Source organism: Pieris napi, chromosome 1, assembly GCF_905475465.1.
Source record: "Pieris napi chromosome 1, ilPieNapi1.2, whole genome shotgun sequence".
Taxonomy (NCBI): domain Eukaryota; kingdom Metazoa; phylum Arthropoda; class Insecta; order Lepidoptera; family Pieridae; genus Pieris; species Pieris napi.
In genome coordinates this window covers 97,827-116,301 of record NC_062234.1, presented here as the reverse complement: position 1 = coordinate 116,301, position 18,475 = coordinate 97,827, and the positions used below count along the sequence as shown (strand labels likewise).

Sequence of the window (18,475 nt, the reverse complement as noted above, 5' to 3'; positions counted from 1 at the left end):
GCGTCGCACGCACACACTCGCGCCCATTGAGAGATGCGGCGAGGAGGGGGCTTTATGAATGGACGTAGTGAGCTATGCCGTACAGATATCGCTGATAAGCGGTTTTGCATTGTAACAATATGATATAGAGTAGCCCGATCCTCGGAAACACGGCGAAATGTGATCGCCCGAGTTCCGACATCGCATAAAAATTGTTTCTCGTTTAAATTATTATTTTAACGGTCTAAATATCAATGTTCGTCGACATTTTTTCTAATAACGGAAAGGGAATGTATTCAATGAACAAATGTATTTATTAATTCTTTAAAGACTGGAGATACACAGTGCAACAGGACGTTCATAATAAAAATGTAAAACTAAGAGAGTCCCTTGAGGAACGTCGCCAACTTGTGGCTCTTGTAGTCGGCTCGGAGTTGAATGAAGTTGAGCAGCACCGAACGATCCAGCTCCGCCTGTGGACGAACAGAAGCCGGCTTCGATCATTACTCTTCGAGGCAGACGATCAAAGAAGATTTCGGGAAGGTATAATTACTTCACAGATAATTATAGTTAACAGACTTCAAAGTTTCCGATCTACGTAAAGTGGAGTAACTAATTGATTAAAATTAATTTTTTATAGTTTAAACTAAGGAAACCAAAGCGCAAATTGAACATGGTGACGAGCTGTATAATATATAATTAAAGGCACCTAAAATCATTATGCCCTTCTGCATTCAGTAAACTATTCAAAAACTCTTTATGACGCCATTTTATTTCAATCCTGCCTCGTGGCCATTTATAAAATAAGTAGGTTTAGTTCAACTCACAACTTTGACTAAAAGTGCACTTGTTAGACTTTCACGATCAGTTTGAATAATAAAAATCCATGTAATCTATAAAGCCTCACCAGGGTCTCTCCCTCGCACACCTGGTGCAGGTTCTCGGGCTTGACGAGCAGCAGGTTGCAGAGCGCGTGCAAGGCGTCGAAGAGAGCGGGCGCAGGGGCGGGGGCGCCGGTCCCCCCGCGCCCGCACACCGCCGACCTGTACTCCTTCACGTCGCAGATCGCGATCATCGCACCTGCGAGGGCAAGGGGTGCTCAGAACAACCATCCGTCCATACGAGATGTGCACAAAACAAATAATGCTAGAATCAATCGATAGCGTATTGAGGTAAACTACCAATAAAAGAATATCGCGAGCACGGAGCAGGTTTATCCTTCAACTAGTGCTTTTCGGAAGGAGGCCTGCAAGCAGACCTAGTCCGCACACAATTCCTTTAGTGGAAGGGAAAAATCAGTAGTGGCAACACTTGTAAAATTTGAAATGTGCTAAAATACGGAAAATAATGTCTTTTGCGCGCGGCATTTTTATTATGTACGAGGTGAAAGGTACGCTTCGCTGCTTCGAAACTCACGTAGCAGCTCCGCAAGGCATTATACAGCCATGTAAAAATTGTGTCTATATCCTCATAGGGGATAAAAAATCCAGCAATACTGGAGGGACTTTAAACGCCCGCGCCGTAACATAAACATTAAAAACTCCATACAATAATTTGCGACAAAGGCTGAAGATTCTGATCTTCATACAACTTTTTTGTACTGACTCTTCAACACATTGATGATATGCTATATTATTTGATTTTTTCTAATTTTTTTATGCTATAGTCAATATCTCTCGATGCTAAGACCGCCCAAAGTTTCTGATCAATTTTGTCCATGGCGTCGAAATTCCACATTCTATTTCATCTTTGTCTTATATTTCTGTCAGAATAAGTGTTACTTTATTTTATCTCTGTCACCATAAGTGTTTATGAATATTTACGACCAAGTCCAAAACTAAAATTTTGATACAAATTTATTTTCTCAAATTAATGTCTAGAAAGAAAAGAGTATTGTTCAGCAGTATTTCTCGATATACAGCAGGATCGCGTATGGCATAAGGGCCTCCTGTATAAGCTAAAGATAAACCTACTAAATACTGCGTACCTTCTCCTGAAGTCTTATTTGCAAAACCGTATGTTCCGGGTCAAATGTGAGGATTATCTATCATCAATCTGCCAAATAGAAGTAGGAGTGCCCCAGGGCTCAGTGCTGGGTCCATTCTTTTATACAATCTTTACAGCCGACATACCAGTTACGGACGATGTTGTGATTGCAACCTATGCGGACGACACTGCAATCCATTCCTGTAATAAAGATTCAAACGAAGCATCCACCGCAATGCCTGGACAGAAATGCGTGGAAAAATAGGATTATGGTTAAAGAAGTGGAGGATACGGGCAAGCCCAGCGAAATCAGTTCACGTGACAACGTTCACAGTAAGAAGAGAAGAGTGACTCTGGAGGGAGCTGTTTTTCCAAAACGGACTACAGCCAAATATTTGGGCATGCACCTGGACAAACGCTTGACTTGGCAAGACCATATAAAAGCCAAGAAGGAGCATGCTATCGGTAGGCTTCGTAGCATGAACTGGCTATTAGGTAGAAATGCCGCACTAAGTTTGGTTCAAATAAACTTCTCATCTACAAAACTGTAATAAAACCATATGGTTCTAAGGGATACAGCTCTGGGGGTCAGCAAGCCGCTCTTTTAATATCGAAATCCTGCAGCGGCTACAAAACTAAACACTCCGAAATATGAGCGGTGCGCCGTGGATAACACGAAATGCTGAACTCCATAAATATTTGGGAATTGCCACTATCGAGGAAGACATTAAAAGATCAACCGTGCGATACAAAATGAGACTTCAGCAACACGTCAACCTCCTAGCTTCGGGCCTCTTGGAAACGACGGACAGTGTGTATCGGCTGAAAATGGCGAAACTGCGCCAGTCTGACAGTTTCAGAATTACGGAGGGAATAAAAAATATTGGATTTGCGTTCCCTTATTGCCATAATTTATGACGACCTTTTTTTTCAACTACTGATCGGACACCCCCTCCCACCTAAACCTCACCCATATTCGGCCGTCGACAAATTTTATGGCAAACCAGACTTTCCAAATCCCGGAATCGTACTTGTCGCACTCAGACATGAGTCTGAGGGACGTGTCGTGAGGAGTGCAGAGATGTTTGTGTAAGGTAAATTGGTAAAGATCCTCCAACAGCTTTTTCCTCCCGCATCAAGTTCTTCATCACTGGTTACAGAATGCGTATGTATTTAGTGTGTCTATTATTAAAATGATCAATCACTGTTAAGCTTTTTACAATAACCCCACAATTAAACAATATTGAATGCAATCCTGATGACTTACTTCTGTCAACTTCAAACCGACAGCTTTTGCCAGCTAGCGCCATCTACTGTATAATAAAGAAACATACCAGTACTCTTACAAAAATACAAACATAAATATTTATGAGAAGAGACAAAAAGAACATTACCTGCGGAGTTAAACTGGTAGTTGTGAAGGTGATCGTAGATGACGCGGTGAAGGCGCACGGCCAGCTCGGCTGCCACCGCGGCCCGGTTGGCCCCGTCCAGGGTCCGCGCCACGCGCTCCATGAGCCCCGCAACGAACGCCACCACGCCCAGGCACGCCTGCAAGCCGAGCGAGCGAATGAGTCTCCCCGGGCGAGATCGCTCACCGACGCCTTCGCACTCGTTTGAGGAAATCTCACCGGCGAGGCCAGCGTGTCCACGTCTCCCTCGGGCTTGAAGTCGCTCTTCCTCTGCTCGGTCTGCAGGTACATCCTCACCCACCCCACGGCCGCCGAGATGGCTCTCTCGAGGCCCGCGTCGAGCTTCATCTCCAGCTGCTCGACGACGGCCTTCTTGCGCTGGACGCAGTCGGCCCGTTTTCCCGCCGAACTGAAACCGACCCACGTCACGACAGCCCGCCGACCGACCGGCCCTCGCCCTCCCCCTCCGCCCCGCCCACTCACCTCACACAAGGGAGCACGCACTCTTGGAAGCACTCCCCGAACATCTTCACTATTTGGTTTGTCTCGTGGACGATGTCGAAAAAATATATCTGAAAGAGTTCGTCTCTTCGTGACGCTGATCACAGATGTTTTGCCGAATCGGTTAGTTAAACTAAACTCGAACACTCCATATCATATCAGAAGATATCTTAAATCGCAGCCGTAAATCGGCTAGTGGATTATTCGGTCGAATTAGAAATATAGAAGGTACCGACTTGGGGTGGGGTCTTTCCCTCCGCGATGGGGATGGAGTGCACTCCCAGGTCCAAGGCGTAGTCCACGTGCTCCACCAGCAGATGCTGGATCAGCACTTCCAGGAGAGACAGCGCGCAGTTGTCCAGCTCCGCGCCGGAACACAGCTAGCACAGAGCGAAAAGTTACAAGGTCGACCTCCGAGACGTCGGTCTCTCGGTTCGACGGCTCACTCACAGTCCGACACCTGAGGAAGGAGGTCCGGGCGGAGGCCAGCACGGTCTCGGCCAGCTTCCGGCAGAGAAAGGTTTCGCCCCCGTAGTCCTCGATGTGGGCGATGGTGATGGGGGCGCGCCCTCCGAGCGCCGCCTGCAGGTCGCGCCGCAGCTCCTGGAAACTACGCCGGCGGCTCTCGTGAGCGGGGAGGGCGAGTCGGGGGTCGAGGGTCGCGGCGGAGTCTACGCTCACCCTCCGCCTTGCGGCTGCCTCTTGACGTGCCGCTTGTCGGCGTAGTAGTCGTGGAGCGCGGCGGCCAGCGCGGCCTTGAGCCGGCGGAGCTCGAGGGCGCCGTAGCCGTCCGCGCCGGCCGCCATGGCCCCGTTCACCAGCGCCTCCCGCCGCAGCTCGCCCGTCGCCTCGTCGCCCTCGGCCGACACCAGCCTGGCCGCCACCAGCTCGTCGCACACTCGCTGCGTGCTGTCGTTTAAAGCTTTGTGTTCAACGATTCGTTTCGTAGAACCCACTATTTGAGTAAATGGAAGCTAAAAAGAAGTACCTGGTGTAGACTTCGTACAGGTTCCGTAAGTACTTTTCGAGGTCATTCTTGTCGGCGAGTTTCGTCTGGATATACTTCTGCAGCTTCAAATGGAAGATGTTCAATACGAACTTGCTCATCACTTGCTCGGGATTTGGGAAAACGTTGTTTATTATGGTGTTATTCTTTTTGCAAAGGGGCAACACTGAAGAAAATATATCTTTACCCGTCAGGGTGTTCTGAAATATGACAAAATAGTGTACAATATATTATGTGACAAGTTTATAATATATTACTTAGCGATGTAAGCAGGTCTCCGACGTACCATTTGGCTGGTCTCTATGAAGGCGTCCACGCACTGAGAATAGCCCTTGAAGTTGGTCATGATGTTGGCTATTTCCTTCATTTTGGCCATGTTGCTCTGGTGTTGAGCTTTGACAAAGTCCTCGATAAGATTCCTTTCAATCTCATCGTATTTTGCTTCAATTTTCTTTCTGGCAACTTCAAATTTATCCGGTGGCAGTTCTTGGGCTATCGTATATAACTTTTGAATGACATCTGCGGCTTCATTTAACTAAAAGATTGTATCTATTGAATTATTCATTCTTTTTTTAGAAGCTTATTTGTGTCAATTTTCTTTGACTGCCTGAGGAAGCATAGTTTTGTCACGGCAATTATTATTATGATATAAAAATATATTTATTGTTGCAGCGGTGATTATGTGAAGATTTATTGATGCAGCATTAATAATTTGCTGGGAAGGGCTATTACCAGTATATCAGAAAGACTTCTGTTTTTCATTAATATTATGGTGCAACTAGGTTAAATAATGATAAGAAATATTTGAGATGATTAGAATTTACACTATTTACAAATTTACATAAATAATTACAATTTTTAATAATTATAATACTATTCAAATTAAAAAATTGTTTGACAAGGATGAATAATCTGATGCTTTACCTTGTTAGAATCACTAAACAGATCACTGAGTACTGGTCCTGGGCTAAGAAAATTGGCCAAATGTGACAACAAGTCTCGGGCTGCAGCTGCTCGAGCCCTCGGTGCCCTGGCAGCACCCAACTTCTCACCAACATCTAAAGCTCTACCTCCACACCTGGACATTCTTTCATCGAGGGCACTGAATACTGAGACACAATGCTGAAATTTTGTATTAATTGAAATATCAATTTTGCATTCCTTTAAAATCCATCTGAACTATATGATAGTAATGAATAAAAAAAAAATTCTTACTGTATGTTGATCCATGATCTCGGCTAGTTTGGCCAAATACGTTTTTTCTTCCTCTTGAACACCCTGCTCTAATCTTGCACATTTCCTTTCTTGTCTTTCTTGGAGGACCTGAAAATTTACACCTTTATTTAATGAAACAATTTTTGCTTATAAAATAAACTTAAGCATTTTACATTTTGAAAATTAAAGAAAACAATACCATTTAAAGCTGAACCAAATATATAATAAATCAATTAATAAATAATTAATCAAATGCTAGACGAGGAGTTACAATGGGGACCTCATATAACATCTCTTGCGGGGCGGGGCGGCTCAGCCGCTTATGCAGTTAGACAGACATTTAACAAATGTAGAAAATGCGCGTTTGGTCTATTTTAGCTACTTTCACTGTATAATGTCACGAGCCATTTATAACTTACGTCGTCGCGAAACTCTAAGGGAACTATTTAAAAGATTAAAATTATGACAGTACCTTGCCAATTCATTTATGAAAATATTATGTATGTAAGAAAGAATCTACATCTTTTAAATGAAATAAGTGATAGACATAATTTTAGTACTAGAAATAAAGATAAAATAGCTCAAACATCCTTCAGATTAGTCAAAGTTCATACATCATTTATGGGGTATTGTGTAAAATGTTACAATAAAATACCTTGTGACATATTAAAAGTAATGAAAGAAAATTTAAATGTTTTATTAAAAGTACACTTTGTAAACAAGCATATTACAAATTAGAAGATTATATTCAAGTTAAGAATGCTTGGAAACATGCTGGTCCTGCTCCATAGGACAATCATAGAGCCTGGACAAAATCAAATAGGTTGCTGATCTAATTTTACATATTTTTGTTATTTTTTATTTTATAATACTGCAAACTGTAATTATTTTATTTATATCTCACACACTGTTTTATTGTTTTTTTTTATTACTCTTTAATGTATACTATTCTACGGTTTCTATATTTGTAAATATGCACGGAACATGTATACTAACAATTCATTAATTGACCTACCCACTGCATTGTTTAATTTGTAAGTAATACTTTGTGCCTATTTTAGTATAGTAGTTTTATTCTTGGAGTACATTGTCTTCACATATAAATATTTAACTAATGTATTTCATATACATTAGTTAAATATTATAATTGTAAAACCTATTTTAAAAGAGTAAGTGTGGAGTTTCTTGCCTATTCTTCTCCACACGAAACTTCCTTTTGGAAGGGGCAACTAGAATCATCTTTATATTTTATTTGACATTCAAAAGTGCCATATTGGGTGGTCTAATTGAAATAAATGATTTGACTTGAATTAAGATTTTTTTTTTATACTGTGTTGTCAATAATAATAATATAATTTTCGTTGTATGACGATGTAAAATACGAAGTACTTACCTTCAAGTCTTGTATTGCTTGTGTGAAAATATCATGAATCATTACTGGATCAAATTGATCATCTTTAAGACGGCACTCTTGCATACTACGTCTAACCATTCTCTCCACAAATTCATCTGGATCAAATGGGTCCTACAGAACAAATACACAAATATCAACAACATTTTCTAGGATTGTATAATAATAAACTACTACTACCTAAATTATATTAAAAGTTTTAACTTACCGCTTCAAGTTCTTTCAAATATTGGTTCATCATCTTGAAAGTAGCTTTTTAGGACATTAAATATATTTTAAACAGTTTGTTGTTTTACTTATTTTTAGCAAGTCAAATACTCTTATAGGGAACCCATATACATGTTATTGTTTTTACACTAAACTTTCCCCTTTTCTAAACTTTTTTAAATATAGCAAATGCCAAAGATAAAAGTGGGTGAAACCAAAATGACAATGATAAATGACATAACTATGATACAGCATATCGTAGTCTGTTTTATGAATTTAAACAGACCATCCAACATACAAGGGCTTGAGACAAATCAGTTTTTGACACAGGCCTGACTCACCAACTGTAAACGAATATAATATGTATCCTATGATAATAATATATGGGTAATGGGAATGACATTAGTACACACTATGTCACGTGACCATTTTTATCTACATAAATTATCTGGCATCAAGCACTTAGGTTGGAAGAATAAGTTAGCAATTTTACATTGTCCCTCTTTTGCAGGGTTTGCTTTTTGTTTTTTATATAATAGGGGTTAAACGAATCTACGGGACGGCCAAGGGCAGTCATCGCAGCCCATGGGCACCCATTTTTAGTGGGTGCGTTGTTGTTTTTATTTCTGTTTTTGAACCCTCTAATACAATACACAGAAAGATTTAAATTTTTTATTGGTACAATTCAAACTAAAATAAATAATGTTCTTTGTTATAAGTTCCATTATCGTAGTAGTAGTAGTACAATGCACTCTAGATGAAAGATATAAGCGTACGTATTACATATTGGGTTCAAAACTAAAAAATGTGATTAATATGACCTATTGCGAAATGTAATAAATTTTATTACCCCAAATTTAATATTTAGTTAATTAATTATACATTTTAATCATTAATGTTAAGAATTAATATTTTAAAGTTAACTGACCTATTTTGCGAAGCCTTACTGAAAAATAATTTAATTTTAGAAAATAAAGAAAAAATGTACGTCAATGTAGCAAATACGTCTTTTTATAAGACTTCTTAAATAGTGAAAGCGTTTTTTTTTGTATCCAAATTCTTTGTGATGTCGTAAAATAATTTTATAAATTTTGTTGTGGTATAAACGTTTACAATTTTTTATTCTCTCTTACATGAGCAGTGAGCAAAAAATATATAACAATTATCATTGGAACAGTTTGACAGGAGTGCTGAACATTGTGCCTTTTGTATACGTGAGATGTCCAATGTATCCTAAAAGGGTTAGGATAAAGTCGTTAGAGCCCCATGGCTGAGCGTCTCAGCCCTCGAAGCTCCGAGGTCAACGCCTTGGAACAACGAGGCTACCTAATCGGCAAGAAGATAGGACAAGGATCGTATGCCACCGTTCACTTAGCGGAGTACTGTGATGCATCGAGCCCTAAACGTATGCACTTAGCGTGCAAGATATTTGACAAGGAAAAAGCGCCTAGAGATTTCTTGGAAAAGTTTTTCCCCCGAGAACTTGATATTTTAACCAAAATTGAAAATCCCCATATAATTCAAGTGCATAGTATCCTGCAAAGGGGACCGAGGGTGTTCATATTCATGAGATATGCTGACAATGGCGATTTACTAGATTTTATCAAACGTAATGGCGTCGTCCCAGAAAATCAAGCTAAACTCTGGTTCAGACAGATGGCGAGTGGCCTTCAATACCTTCACAGTAAGAACATTGCACATCGGGACCTGAAGTGTGAGAACATTTTACTGTCCAGGCGTTTTAATGTTAAGCTAGCCGATTTCGGCTTCGCAAGATTCTGCACGGACGGTGACAACAGGCGCGTCCTCAGCCAGACGTACTGCGGCTCCGCGGCGTATGCGGCTCCCGAAGTGGTCAGCGGCACACCTTACAATCCGAAGTTGGCCGATGTTTGGTCTCTCGGAATAATTTTATTTATCATGTTAAACGCTTCGATGCCGTTCGACGATTCCAACCTGCGTAAGTTGCTGAAAGACCAGATGTCGCGCAACTGGGTGTTTCGCTCGAGAATCAGAGACTCTGTATCCGCCGCAGCGAAGTCGATCGTGCGCCATATCTTGGAACCGGATATCACTTTACGTCTGACTTTGGACCGCGTCCTGTCGCACGAGTGGACTCGGCCGCGCAAAGACAAGAGCGCTAGTCTAATGGGGCGCCTCGTGCAGTCGGCCCCTTCGGCCCCGCATCCGGGAAAGCACGAGGAGGCCGGCACTTCGGCCGGACTCCGCGTCTCGGGCGACCATCGCGACACCGAGCGCGAGAGGCACGACGACATCAACTCTCGCACCCACGCCTGACCACACACACAGTGGCATTTAAAGTGAAATGTTTACACGATCTTACAGATTAGAGACAGTTTCGGCCGTACATGAATTTCAAATTTGCTTTTTACATTACTTTTATTTTTTTAAATATTTTTTACACTTGACGTCACAACGTTTTAGTCGTCAATAGTGAAAATAAAATTTCTAATAAAACGATGAGATTTATTTAACTAAAACATGTTGTGGTTTTGAACGGTATTTATACATACACATTGAAAAGCGTCATATAAGTATTTAAAAATAGATACGAATTCTCCTGTCATCTTTTCGTATGTACTAGTTGTCAACATTTGCTACCAGAAATTGCTGTATCACATCTTTATAAGCATCATACTGATTCTTCCACGGGTCTAGCGGAGAGTGCCCCTCGTCGTACAAAGATGAGAACCCGACGACGCCAAACGGAATGGGTACAAACGGAAACTGTACGTGGAAAACCAAAACAGACTCTTGATGGTCGAACTCGATTGATAGTTTCGATATCAGGCTTATATACTCTACGATGAGATGAGTTATTGTTTTGGAAAGCGGACCCTGGGACTGTAAATAAATTTGTAAGAAAAATCGACTGACTATAGAAATGTAGGTAAATCGGTAGCAAGTTAACAACTTACGGTTAATTTAACCCGATGTAAAGGCACAAACGAAGGAATAACCTCCATGTGAATAACTGACAATACGCTAGATTTCGGAGACGTACCTAAAAATTAAAACCTAATAATTATTTCCTGTATAAAAGTTTTCATGCCTGAGGAAAACAATAGTATATTGAAAAGTAACCGTATTCATAACGAGAGATTTCGAAAACAGATTTCGCACGTGCGTCACACACGACTATCAGTAGAAAAATAAGTATTTCCTTCGATTTCCACATAGCAATAACTGTAAATTTTTAGTAACAGTAATTTCTTAAATCAATAATAAATTCTACAGACATAAAGTAGGCATTTGAATCAGAAAAAAGTCGTAACTCTTCTCGAATTTAAAGTTATCGATATATATTTCTAAACGTATTAAAGGCTAGGTGTTGTACTTACAGTCGTACAGAACTAATCATTATTGTTAGTGTGACATGATTACTTTAGGTCTGTACGATCTTCTTTCTTCTTACTCTTCTAACAGGTGGCGAGATTGAATATACCTATTTCTACGTAGCTTGCATGCATTCCAGTAATGACAACAAAACAATTCGTAACCAAGTGTACCTACCATCGGTGATTAGGTCCACGTTTAAACAAGAGCAAACGGGTTATTACACTTTCAAATACATATTTTATGAAAGAAGATAATATGTCTATAGGTCTTTGATGGAAATCAAAAATAGACACACTGAAGTCCTCCTTTAAGTAATCTTTCGTGTTTACAAGCCACCGAAATCACCGAATTAGTGTCGAAACATCTATAGACATAAAAATGTTATGAAATATTAGCATGATATATAATCCGCACCAGGATAGGATTGTTTTATCTATTTTTTTTTCACAAGTATTGCAAAATTAAACTTATATGAAATGTATTCTTTGTTTTGTTTCTCATTTCTCAACCATTCATTCAATCAATGTGCCACAGCATAGCGTGGCTGGGTACAGCTAGTTATTTATATAATTATGTATTGATTATGTGTATTACTGCAAAACAGAACACGCTAATGACCTACTGCTCGAGATAGTTTTAGTCTACCTACATTAGATAAAGTCATACCGAATAGATCAGATGTAAATTTTAAATATTTCAAATATGTATTGGAATAAATATATTACTTTGAATGTTAAACAAATTTAGTTTCGTACATAACTTGTAATCAGGGAAATGGAGTACTAATCTACTATTGAGTCCGGACAGCTTTGCCGACAATAGTGTAAGTGGACAAAGTGATCTGAGTGAGGCTGAAGCGGATGTTCACTTTGTTGAGGGTGCTGTCAAAATCAACTTTCGGTGGTGAAAGTGAGTTAACTAGAACTCTGACGTAAGACAGACTCATCCTGGGTGGTACCTATAATATAACAATTACATTATTAGCTAGGAATCATAGCTTTCATACATACATACTATATTTATAAAAGAAATCCATTTAAAATTACCGGTATATATTTGTTTGTCTCGTAGATAAACGGTAGAATAATTCCGTTCGAAGTGTGTATTACTTCGCCTTGGTTAGTACCTTAAAACATAGGTGGCATTAGGCATGTATGAAAGTACAAGAATATTTCTTCACAGGCTTCCTACATGGTATGTAATTTTTCCACACAAGCCACCTGGTGACAGTATGGGCCAGCAGTCTTAGAAAGCGCTAACCCTATATCTAAACTAAAACCCCCCGTCTGAATCACATAATGGGAGACACGGGTAACAGCAAAGATTTCCTGTCATCGTCCTTTCAGACCCTTCGGAGCCAAAGTAGCGCTAACTGGAAATGGAACTGGGCCGATCATATTATTATTATTATCATACACCGAAGATTCTACGCACAACGGACCAATTACGAGTCTAATTGCGGAGAAAGGAGTCCTACTACCCTAACATACACCGAAGATGGACCGCCAAAGGTACTCGTAGGCAGAGACCTCCAGAAAAGAAAAAAGAAATAGAAATGTGGGAAAACCACAAAAGCTGACGAGATACAAAAATTAAAAAGAAATATTTCTGGGCAGAAACGGATGAAAGAAGCAAAAAAACAGATCTAAATGGAAAGTTCAGGAGACCTTTACCCAAAAGGACTGTAGTAAGTATACAAGACACGAAACAATAACTAACCTATGCTAAGTATGTAATAACAAAACTAATACCAAATAATACCAATATGGATTAAAAGGGGATTTATTACAAGTATACACATACAATATACATAATATAAAATATTATCTAGGTATATGAATATCGAAATAGAAGGTGGTACTATACGTTACCAAATTCAAACTCATATGTTCCCACTTCCCGCATATGCACCACAAATTATAAACATCATGCAAATCAAAATAATAGCCCTGTAGTTCATTTTTTTAAGGAAATATGTTATTTCCGAATTAATATTGATGATGACAGGCAGTGATCTACTTTGACAGACTGATGAACTCCTAACTAATGGGCTGGCTATGACTCAATAGCCAATTTATACTGGCATTAAGAAAATTAAAAAATGTTTAACTTTAATGTGATGTAACGGTCTGTAATTTAACATCACTGAATAACGAGCAAACAGCGAAAGAAAATAGGAATAATTAAATTCAGCAAATTCATTTATCGAGTTATCAATTTAGTAGGTAAGTATTAAATACAATATTTTAATTACGTTAAAGTTGAGGAACTTTAATACACACTTGATAAAATAGGCCATAGGTAAACATATGCCATGTTATAATAATGATACTTTTATTCGAAATCATCAGTTTCAGTGACAACTATGTCAGACTGAAGGTGAAGGTGTTTGGTATGGTTGCAGATCTGGTATGTTTTAATGACGGCGTTGCCAGGATATCGGCCGGTAGGGTCCTGTCGAATCACATGCATGTACTCGTCTCCCATCGTGAACTGCACCTGCGGAGGAGCAGCCCAGTCGCACACCACGGACACGCCCTTGTTGACCGCCGCAGGATTAATGCAGTACAGCTGCAAATAAAATACGTCGTTTCAAATATGAATATATTGACGGATTAAGTGTTTGAATAAATTTCGACCTTCTGGAAAGCTTCTTTTTGCCCTGGATGGATATAAGCTTCAGGATAATCCATTTTATAACGGGATGTAAAATCCGAATCTGAAAGTTAAAGCGATTTGTTTAGAAAAACTGCGTAAATATCGTATTTGTGGCTAATCCTATTAGGTACGTGTTTACTCACCTTTCGTGACTTGAGTACAATGCGGTGGTGAACTTAACTTTGCATCCATTCCAAAGATGCAAAACAACATTACGAACACCAAAATATATTTGACAATCATTTTAAAAACTCGCAACACTTTTTACCTTCGACACTGAAACTCATCTGAAGCAAAAACAGTTTTATCCGTAACCCGAGACGAGGAAAATAAACATGTTTTGTTGTACTATCAAAAGACACTTTGACCTCTAGGCATAAATATTGTTGTACCTGCCCTATATAATATACACAATTAATGTGATAAGTATTTTGCGATTTAAACTTAATATGGTCATTAATCAAGATAAGGTTTTTTTTCAAATGTGAAGTATATTAATGTGGGTCCTTGACATCATAATAATCTGTCTGTGTCTTAAATTACCGTGGGTGCAACCGAGTGGAACAGCTATTAATAATATTACTTAATTCGGAAGAATGGTTCAGTGGTTAGATGTTAATTAGATACCGATAAATAAGTATTTGATAAGAAAAAGTTGTGAAGGTAAATGAAATATAATCAACGAAGATCGTTTGCTCCAAACTGAGGAAAACGTGAAATTAAAATAAAATAAAGGTTTCGTCTATTAAATTTAATTATTATTATAAGTATATCTATTGTTGAGAGTTTTCTGATTTAACTATATTATCTTTTGCTTCTTTAAGTTGGTACCAAAGCAGAGCATGATGCATGGCAGCTGTTTCCACCTCCATTTCACTTCCGGTCACTGGAATTTTTTATAGCTCTTTTTTAATATATAAATTGAATACTTATTTAAGAACTTCAACTTAAAACTGGAATAAAGATATTCTAAAGTAACCCATTAAAATATACAAAAATTGTTAATCAGTGTAAGGTACCTACTTCGTATCTTTGTAATAATTGTAATATTTTTTTTTAGTCTTGTCAAGTCATTTGCAATTTCGTCTAGTAATTTATCCTGAAAGTCACTGCTATTAACATCGATATGGTTTATTGAATTTGCAGACTGCATAACGCTGAAATATCACAAGAATAACACAAGTTAATAAAAATGTAATTAAAGTTCAGACAATCTTTAAAGAAAATTAATGAAACGTGAAATTTAATTGTTAAACAAAGGCGCCAATTTCATATATATTTTTTAAAGATTATTACCATAGCAGAAGCGGACAAGTCTTTTAGTCAAAAAGTAATATAAAAAGTAGTAGAGAGAAAACGGGATTTTATTGTCTAGAACAAGCCAAAATAGCAATCGGGGAATATGTTGATCTCTTTTTGATGACACCATCATAACGATTGTAAATTTTTGGCTGCTTTTCAATTACTCAATTTCATAATAACGTTTACAATGCACGGTAAAAGGAAACTTTATAGAAATCCAACATTGAAGGTTTTAAATTATGGATAAAGAGCAGGTACTACGTTGGACTAAAATAAGAAATCAAAGGAATTTCTTTACACCTTATCACTAAGTCAAAAAGAAAAACATTAAGATTTTAAATAAAAAAAATTATTTATTGCCGCTAAAATCGGCAATAACTTGACCAAAATTGACTTCAACCACAATGATTCTGCATCTGTGTTTCTGTCATCCAATAAAAATTCCATATTGCCGCAATTTACACAAACATTTCTTATATATAATTGTATATTTTCTTTTTACAAACAAAAACAAAGTTTAGTGAATGACATGTTGCCAGTATTTTGTGACCAAATAACGTTGCCACTTTAACAAAATATGTATAGTGCTTTTCATGAAAGAAGTCCCGCGGTGATTTTTGGAACTAAATTTGACAGGTCGGCAATGTTGTCATTCGTCGATGTTATCAAGTTCGTTTGTTGTGGTAGATTTTTGTGAATTTTTAACTAGCTTAGTGCGTTTTAAAGATTGATTACAATGCCAAAAGTTGTAAAAAGTTCGGCTCGAGAAATGATATTAAAGGTGAAAGAGTTCTGTGAAGCGGAACATAAGAATCAAGGTGTTTTAATACCACTAAACAATGTTCGGCAGAAAGTTGCCGCCATAACAGGTACTTTTTAGAGTTGCCATTTAATAATTTTTTGCTGTATTGATGGGAATTTTATAATATAAATTCGTTTTTGCGACAAAATTGAATAAATACATAACGTGATGAAACTATTTAAATGAAATTAAAACATATATTACATATTATATAAGCATTATAAACTTAAAGTTACTATTATTTTTAATTGTTCTTAATTTAATTGCAGGTGTGTCAGAGAAAACTGTAACAAGAATTACAAACGAAGGTATAACAGCGGCGTGTACTTCGAAAAAATGTGTAACCCAACAATTATGCACTAAAACTCTTTTAAAATTGTATTGCTTTTCTTTACCCTATTTTCTCATCTTTTCCCTGTAAATAGGTAGAACACCGCGAATATAAGTAAATAAAAATATATTTTTTACATAACAGACATATTGTTTCATCGAAGTATGCAGAAAATAATATTATTTGATAAACTACATCTGCTAAATGTAAATAAAATAGGTAAATTTTTTACTCATAAATGGCAACATTACGTCATGCGATTGCAGCGCCGCGTCTGGGGGACTTCTTTCATGAAAAGGACTATAAATATGTATACGAACGACGCACCAAATTGTTAGTACCAAAGCTAAGTAAAAGTTTAGGACCACCAAATAAAAAAGCACCATATTGTGAATTGAGTGCCTCCACGCATACACTTCTTATGCCCGCCTTCCACTGCGTAAGTGTTGAGCGGAGTTTGAAATGATAATTTATAGTTTTTGCCTTAAACTAAGAAAGAGTATTTAAAATAATTTATTTTGCCTTCCACTAACAACGAGGTCAATTAGGCGGAGCGAGAAGCGGGAAATGAACGACTACTCCGTTAATTTTTTTGTTAATTTCACTACGTCAGATTCTTCTTGTGAAGATGATTATATTAATATGGTAAATAAAATCTTACTAATGTATCACTATGAAAAGAAGCATATCCGGCGCAAATAAAGATTTTGGATCAATAATCACATTCGAGGAAGGCCCGCAAAAGGAGATTTATTACGAATGTACAACGATTTGCAAGACGACACCGTTCAAAACTAGTTTTCAAGAGCATACGCAGCGGACTCCGCTTTACTTGCTTGCTCCGCTCTAAGTTACTCTTTTGCAGTGGAAGTAATTGTATGAAATATAATAAAACTACTTTGGCTCAACTCGCTAACCTCGCATGTGACTCTCTCAACTCGCTCAGTCCGCTCCGCTTGTTTCCGCTTTGGTTCCAACCACATGTATGAAAATCATCGTCACGAGTGTAGCGGAGTCCGTAATGGGTCCGTTCCGCTCGCAGTGGAAGGCGGGCTTTAGCGTTAACTCTTGTACTTAGGTATTTTCTCTTAGCTAGTACCGGGCTTGAGACAAAGTGAGTTTGTGGCATGCGTGAACCATTTACGATTTCTTAGGAGCTTGAGACAAAATTACTTATCTTTAATTACTTTCTTGACAGGGGTGATTCACAAACGCTAAACAAATGGGAATATAATAAGCTTACGCTTTGTCACGTCACCATTAAATGGTGAAAGACACTTTTGTGCTACTAAAGGTGCGCTTACACGGGCAACTAAAATTGCTCAATTCCAGTCAATACTCGTCAATTATGACGTCACGCGACATCAAGCAATTTACGGCAACGGCAACAAGCATCAATACTGCGCAATACAATATTGAGCGATATGGCGCAACTTCATCAACTAGGCAATACTGTCATTTCAGTTTTCGCTCGCTATGGACGACATTGTTCTTGCTGCGGCGGCTTGTAGCGCTTTTTTTATCATTAACCAAAAACAAAAAAGAAAGAAAAGGAATAGGCGCATCTGGGTGCGGTCGTTTTTGGCAAAGAGGACAAAATTTTCATTATTTAAAGAATTAGATGATTTATTATTCAAAAACTTTACTAGAATGTCACGAACAGACTTTGAATTAGTTTTAAATAAGGTAATTTAGAAATTATTATTATTTAGAACTCTCGCTCTCCCCGCGGAAGCAAGACGGCAAGCCGCAAAACAAACAAGTGCGAATGAGACATATACAAAAATTGCTATTTACTACCACTTGACCGTATTCAACGAAGAGCGGTTCGAATCGTCGACGACCAGTCACTTTCCGTGCGGCTTGATCCCTTGGCGCTGCGTAGAGATGTGGGATCTCTCTGCATCTTCTACCGCATTTACCATGGAGAGTGTTCAGAGGAGTTGTTCGGTCTAATACCTGCAGCTGAGTTTCATCATCGGACGTCAAGGCAAAATACAAAATACCATCCGTATCACCTCGACGTCCGTCGTTCCACAACAGAGCGTTTTCTAAGGCAGTTTTTGCCGCGCACCACCACTATGTGAAACCAGCTGCCCACAGAAGTATTTCCGAACCAATTCGACTTAGGGTCCTTCGAGAAAAGAGCGTACCAATTCTTGAAAGTCCGGCAACGCACTTGCGAGCCTTCTGGCGTTGTGAGTGTCCATGGACGGCGGTATCACTTAACATCAGGTGAGCCTCCTGCCCGTTTGCCCCCTATTACATAAAAAAAAAAAAAAAAAAATTGCTAGGTATTTCCAAG

At 38.6% G+C, this 18,475-nt stretch overlaps 3 protein-coding genes and 1 long non-coding RNA gene across 6 annotated transcripts; 2 read left to right on the top strand and 2 right to left on the bottom strand.

Moving 5' to 3' along the window:
• Nucleotides 1–274: 274 nt before the first annotated feature.
• LOC125051917 (exocyst complex component 5) lies at nt 275–7,946 on the bottom strand. 2 transcript variants are annotated; one of them, XM_047652549.1, is made up of 14 exons: nt 7,719–7,946; nt 7,493–7,624; nt 6,100–6,207; nt 5,809–6,006; nt 5,171–5,419; nt 4,867–5,084; nt 4,560–4,787; nt 4,329–4,488; nt 4,115–4,258; nt 3,861–3,949; nt 3,597–3,786; nt 3,360–3,516; nt 887–1,059; nt 275–452 (listed from the first exon to the last, which is right to left on the bottom strand). In XM_047652549.1, the coding sequence occupies exons 1-14, from the start codon at nt 7,749–7,751 to the stop codon at nt 357–359; spliced, it is 2,175 nt and encodes a 724-aa protein (XP_047508505.1). In that variant the 5' UTR covers nt 7,752–7,946; the 3' UTR covers nt 275–356. The 2 variants fall into 2 exon arrangements, with proteins under 2 accessions (XP_047508505.1, XP_047508511.1); XM_047652555.1 differs by lacking the exons at nt 275–452; nt 3,861–3,949 and having other exon boundaries at nt 924–1,059; nt 7,719–7,945.
• A 741-nt stretch (nt 7,947–8,687) lies between these two features.
• On the top strand, nt 8,688–10,199 carry LOC125051979 (testis-specific serine/threonine-protein kinase 2). The gene has a single exon (XM_047652627.1). It carries the CDS (start codon nt 8,984–8,986, stop codon nt 10,013–10,015), a length of 1,032 nt encoding a protein of 343 aa, XP_047508583.1. The 5' UTR covers nt 8,688–8,983; the 3' UTR covers nt 10,016–10,199.
• A 3,333-nt stretch (nt 10,200–13,532) lies between these two features.
• On the top strand, nt 13,533–14,943 carry LOC125052008. 2 transcript variants are annotated; one of them, XR_007117390.1, is made up of 2 exons: nt 13,533–14,398; nt 14,560–14,943. It is a non-coding gene; the product is annotated as an uncharacterized LOC125052008 (long non-coding RNA). The 2 variants fall into 2 exon arrangements; XR_007117391.1 differs by having other exon boundaries at nt 13,533–14,470.
• On the bottom strand, nt 14,472–17,320 carry LOC125051999. Its single transcript, XM_047652642.1, has 3 exons — nt 17,088–17,320; nt 14,759–14,892; nt 14,472–14,621 (listed from the first exon to the last, which is right to left on the bottom strand). The coding sequence occupies exons 1-3, from the start codon at nt 17,297–17,299 to the stop codon at nt 14,509–14,511; spliced, it is 459 nt and encodes a 152-aa protein (XP_047508598.1). The 5' UTR covers nt 17,300–17,320; the 3' UTR covers nt 14,472–14,508.
• Nucleotides 17,321–18,475: the final 1,155 nt, after the last annotated feature.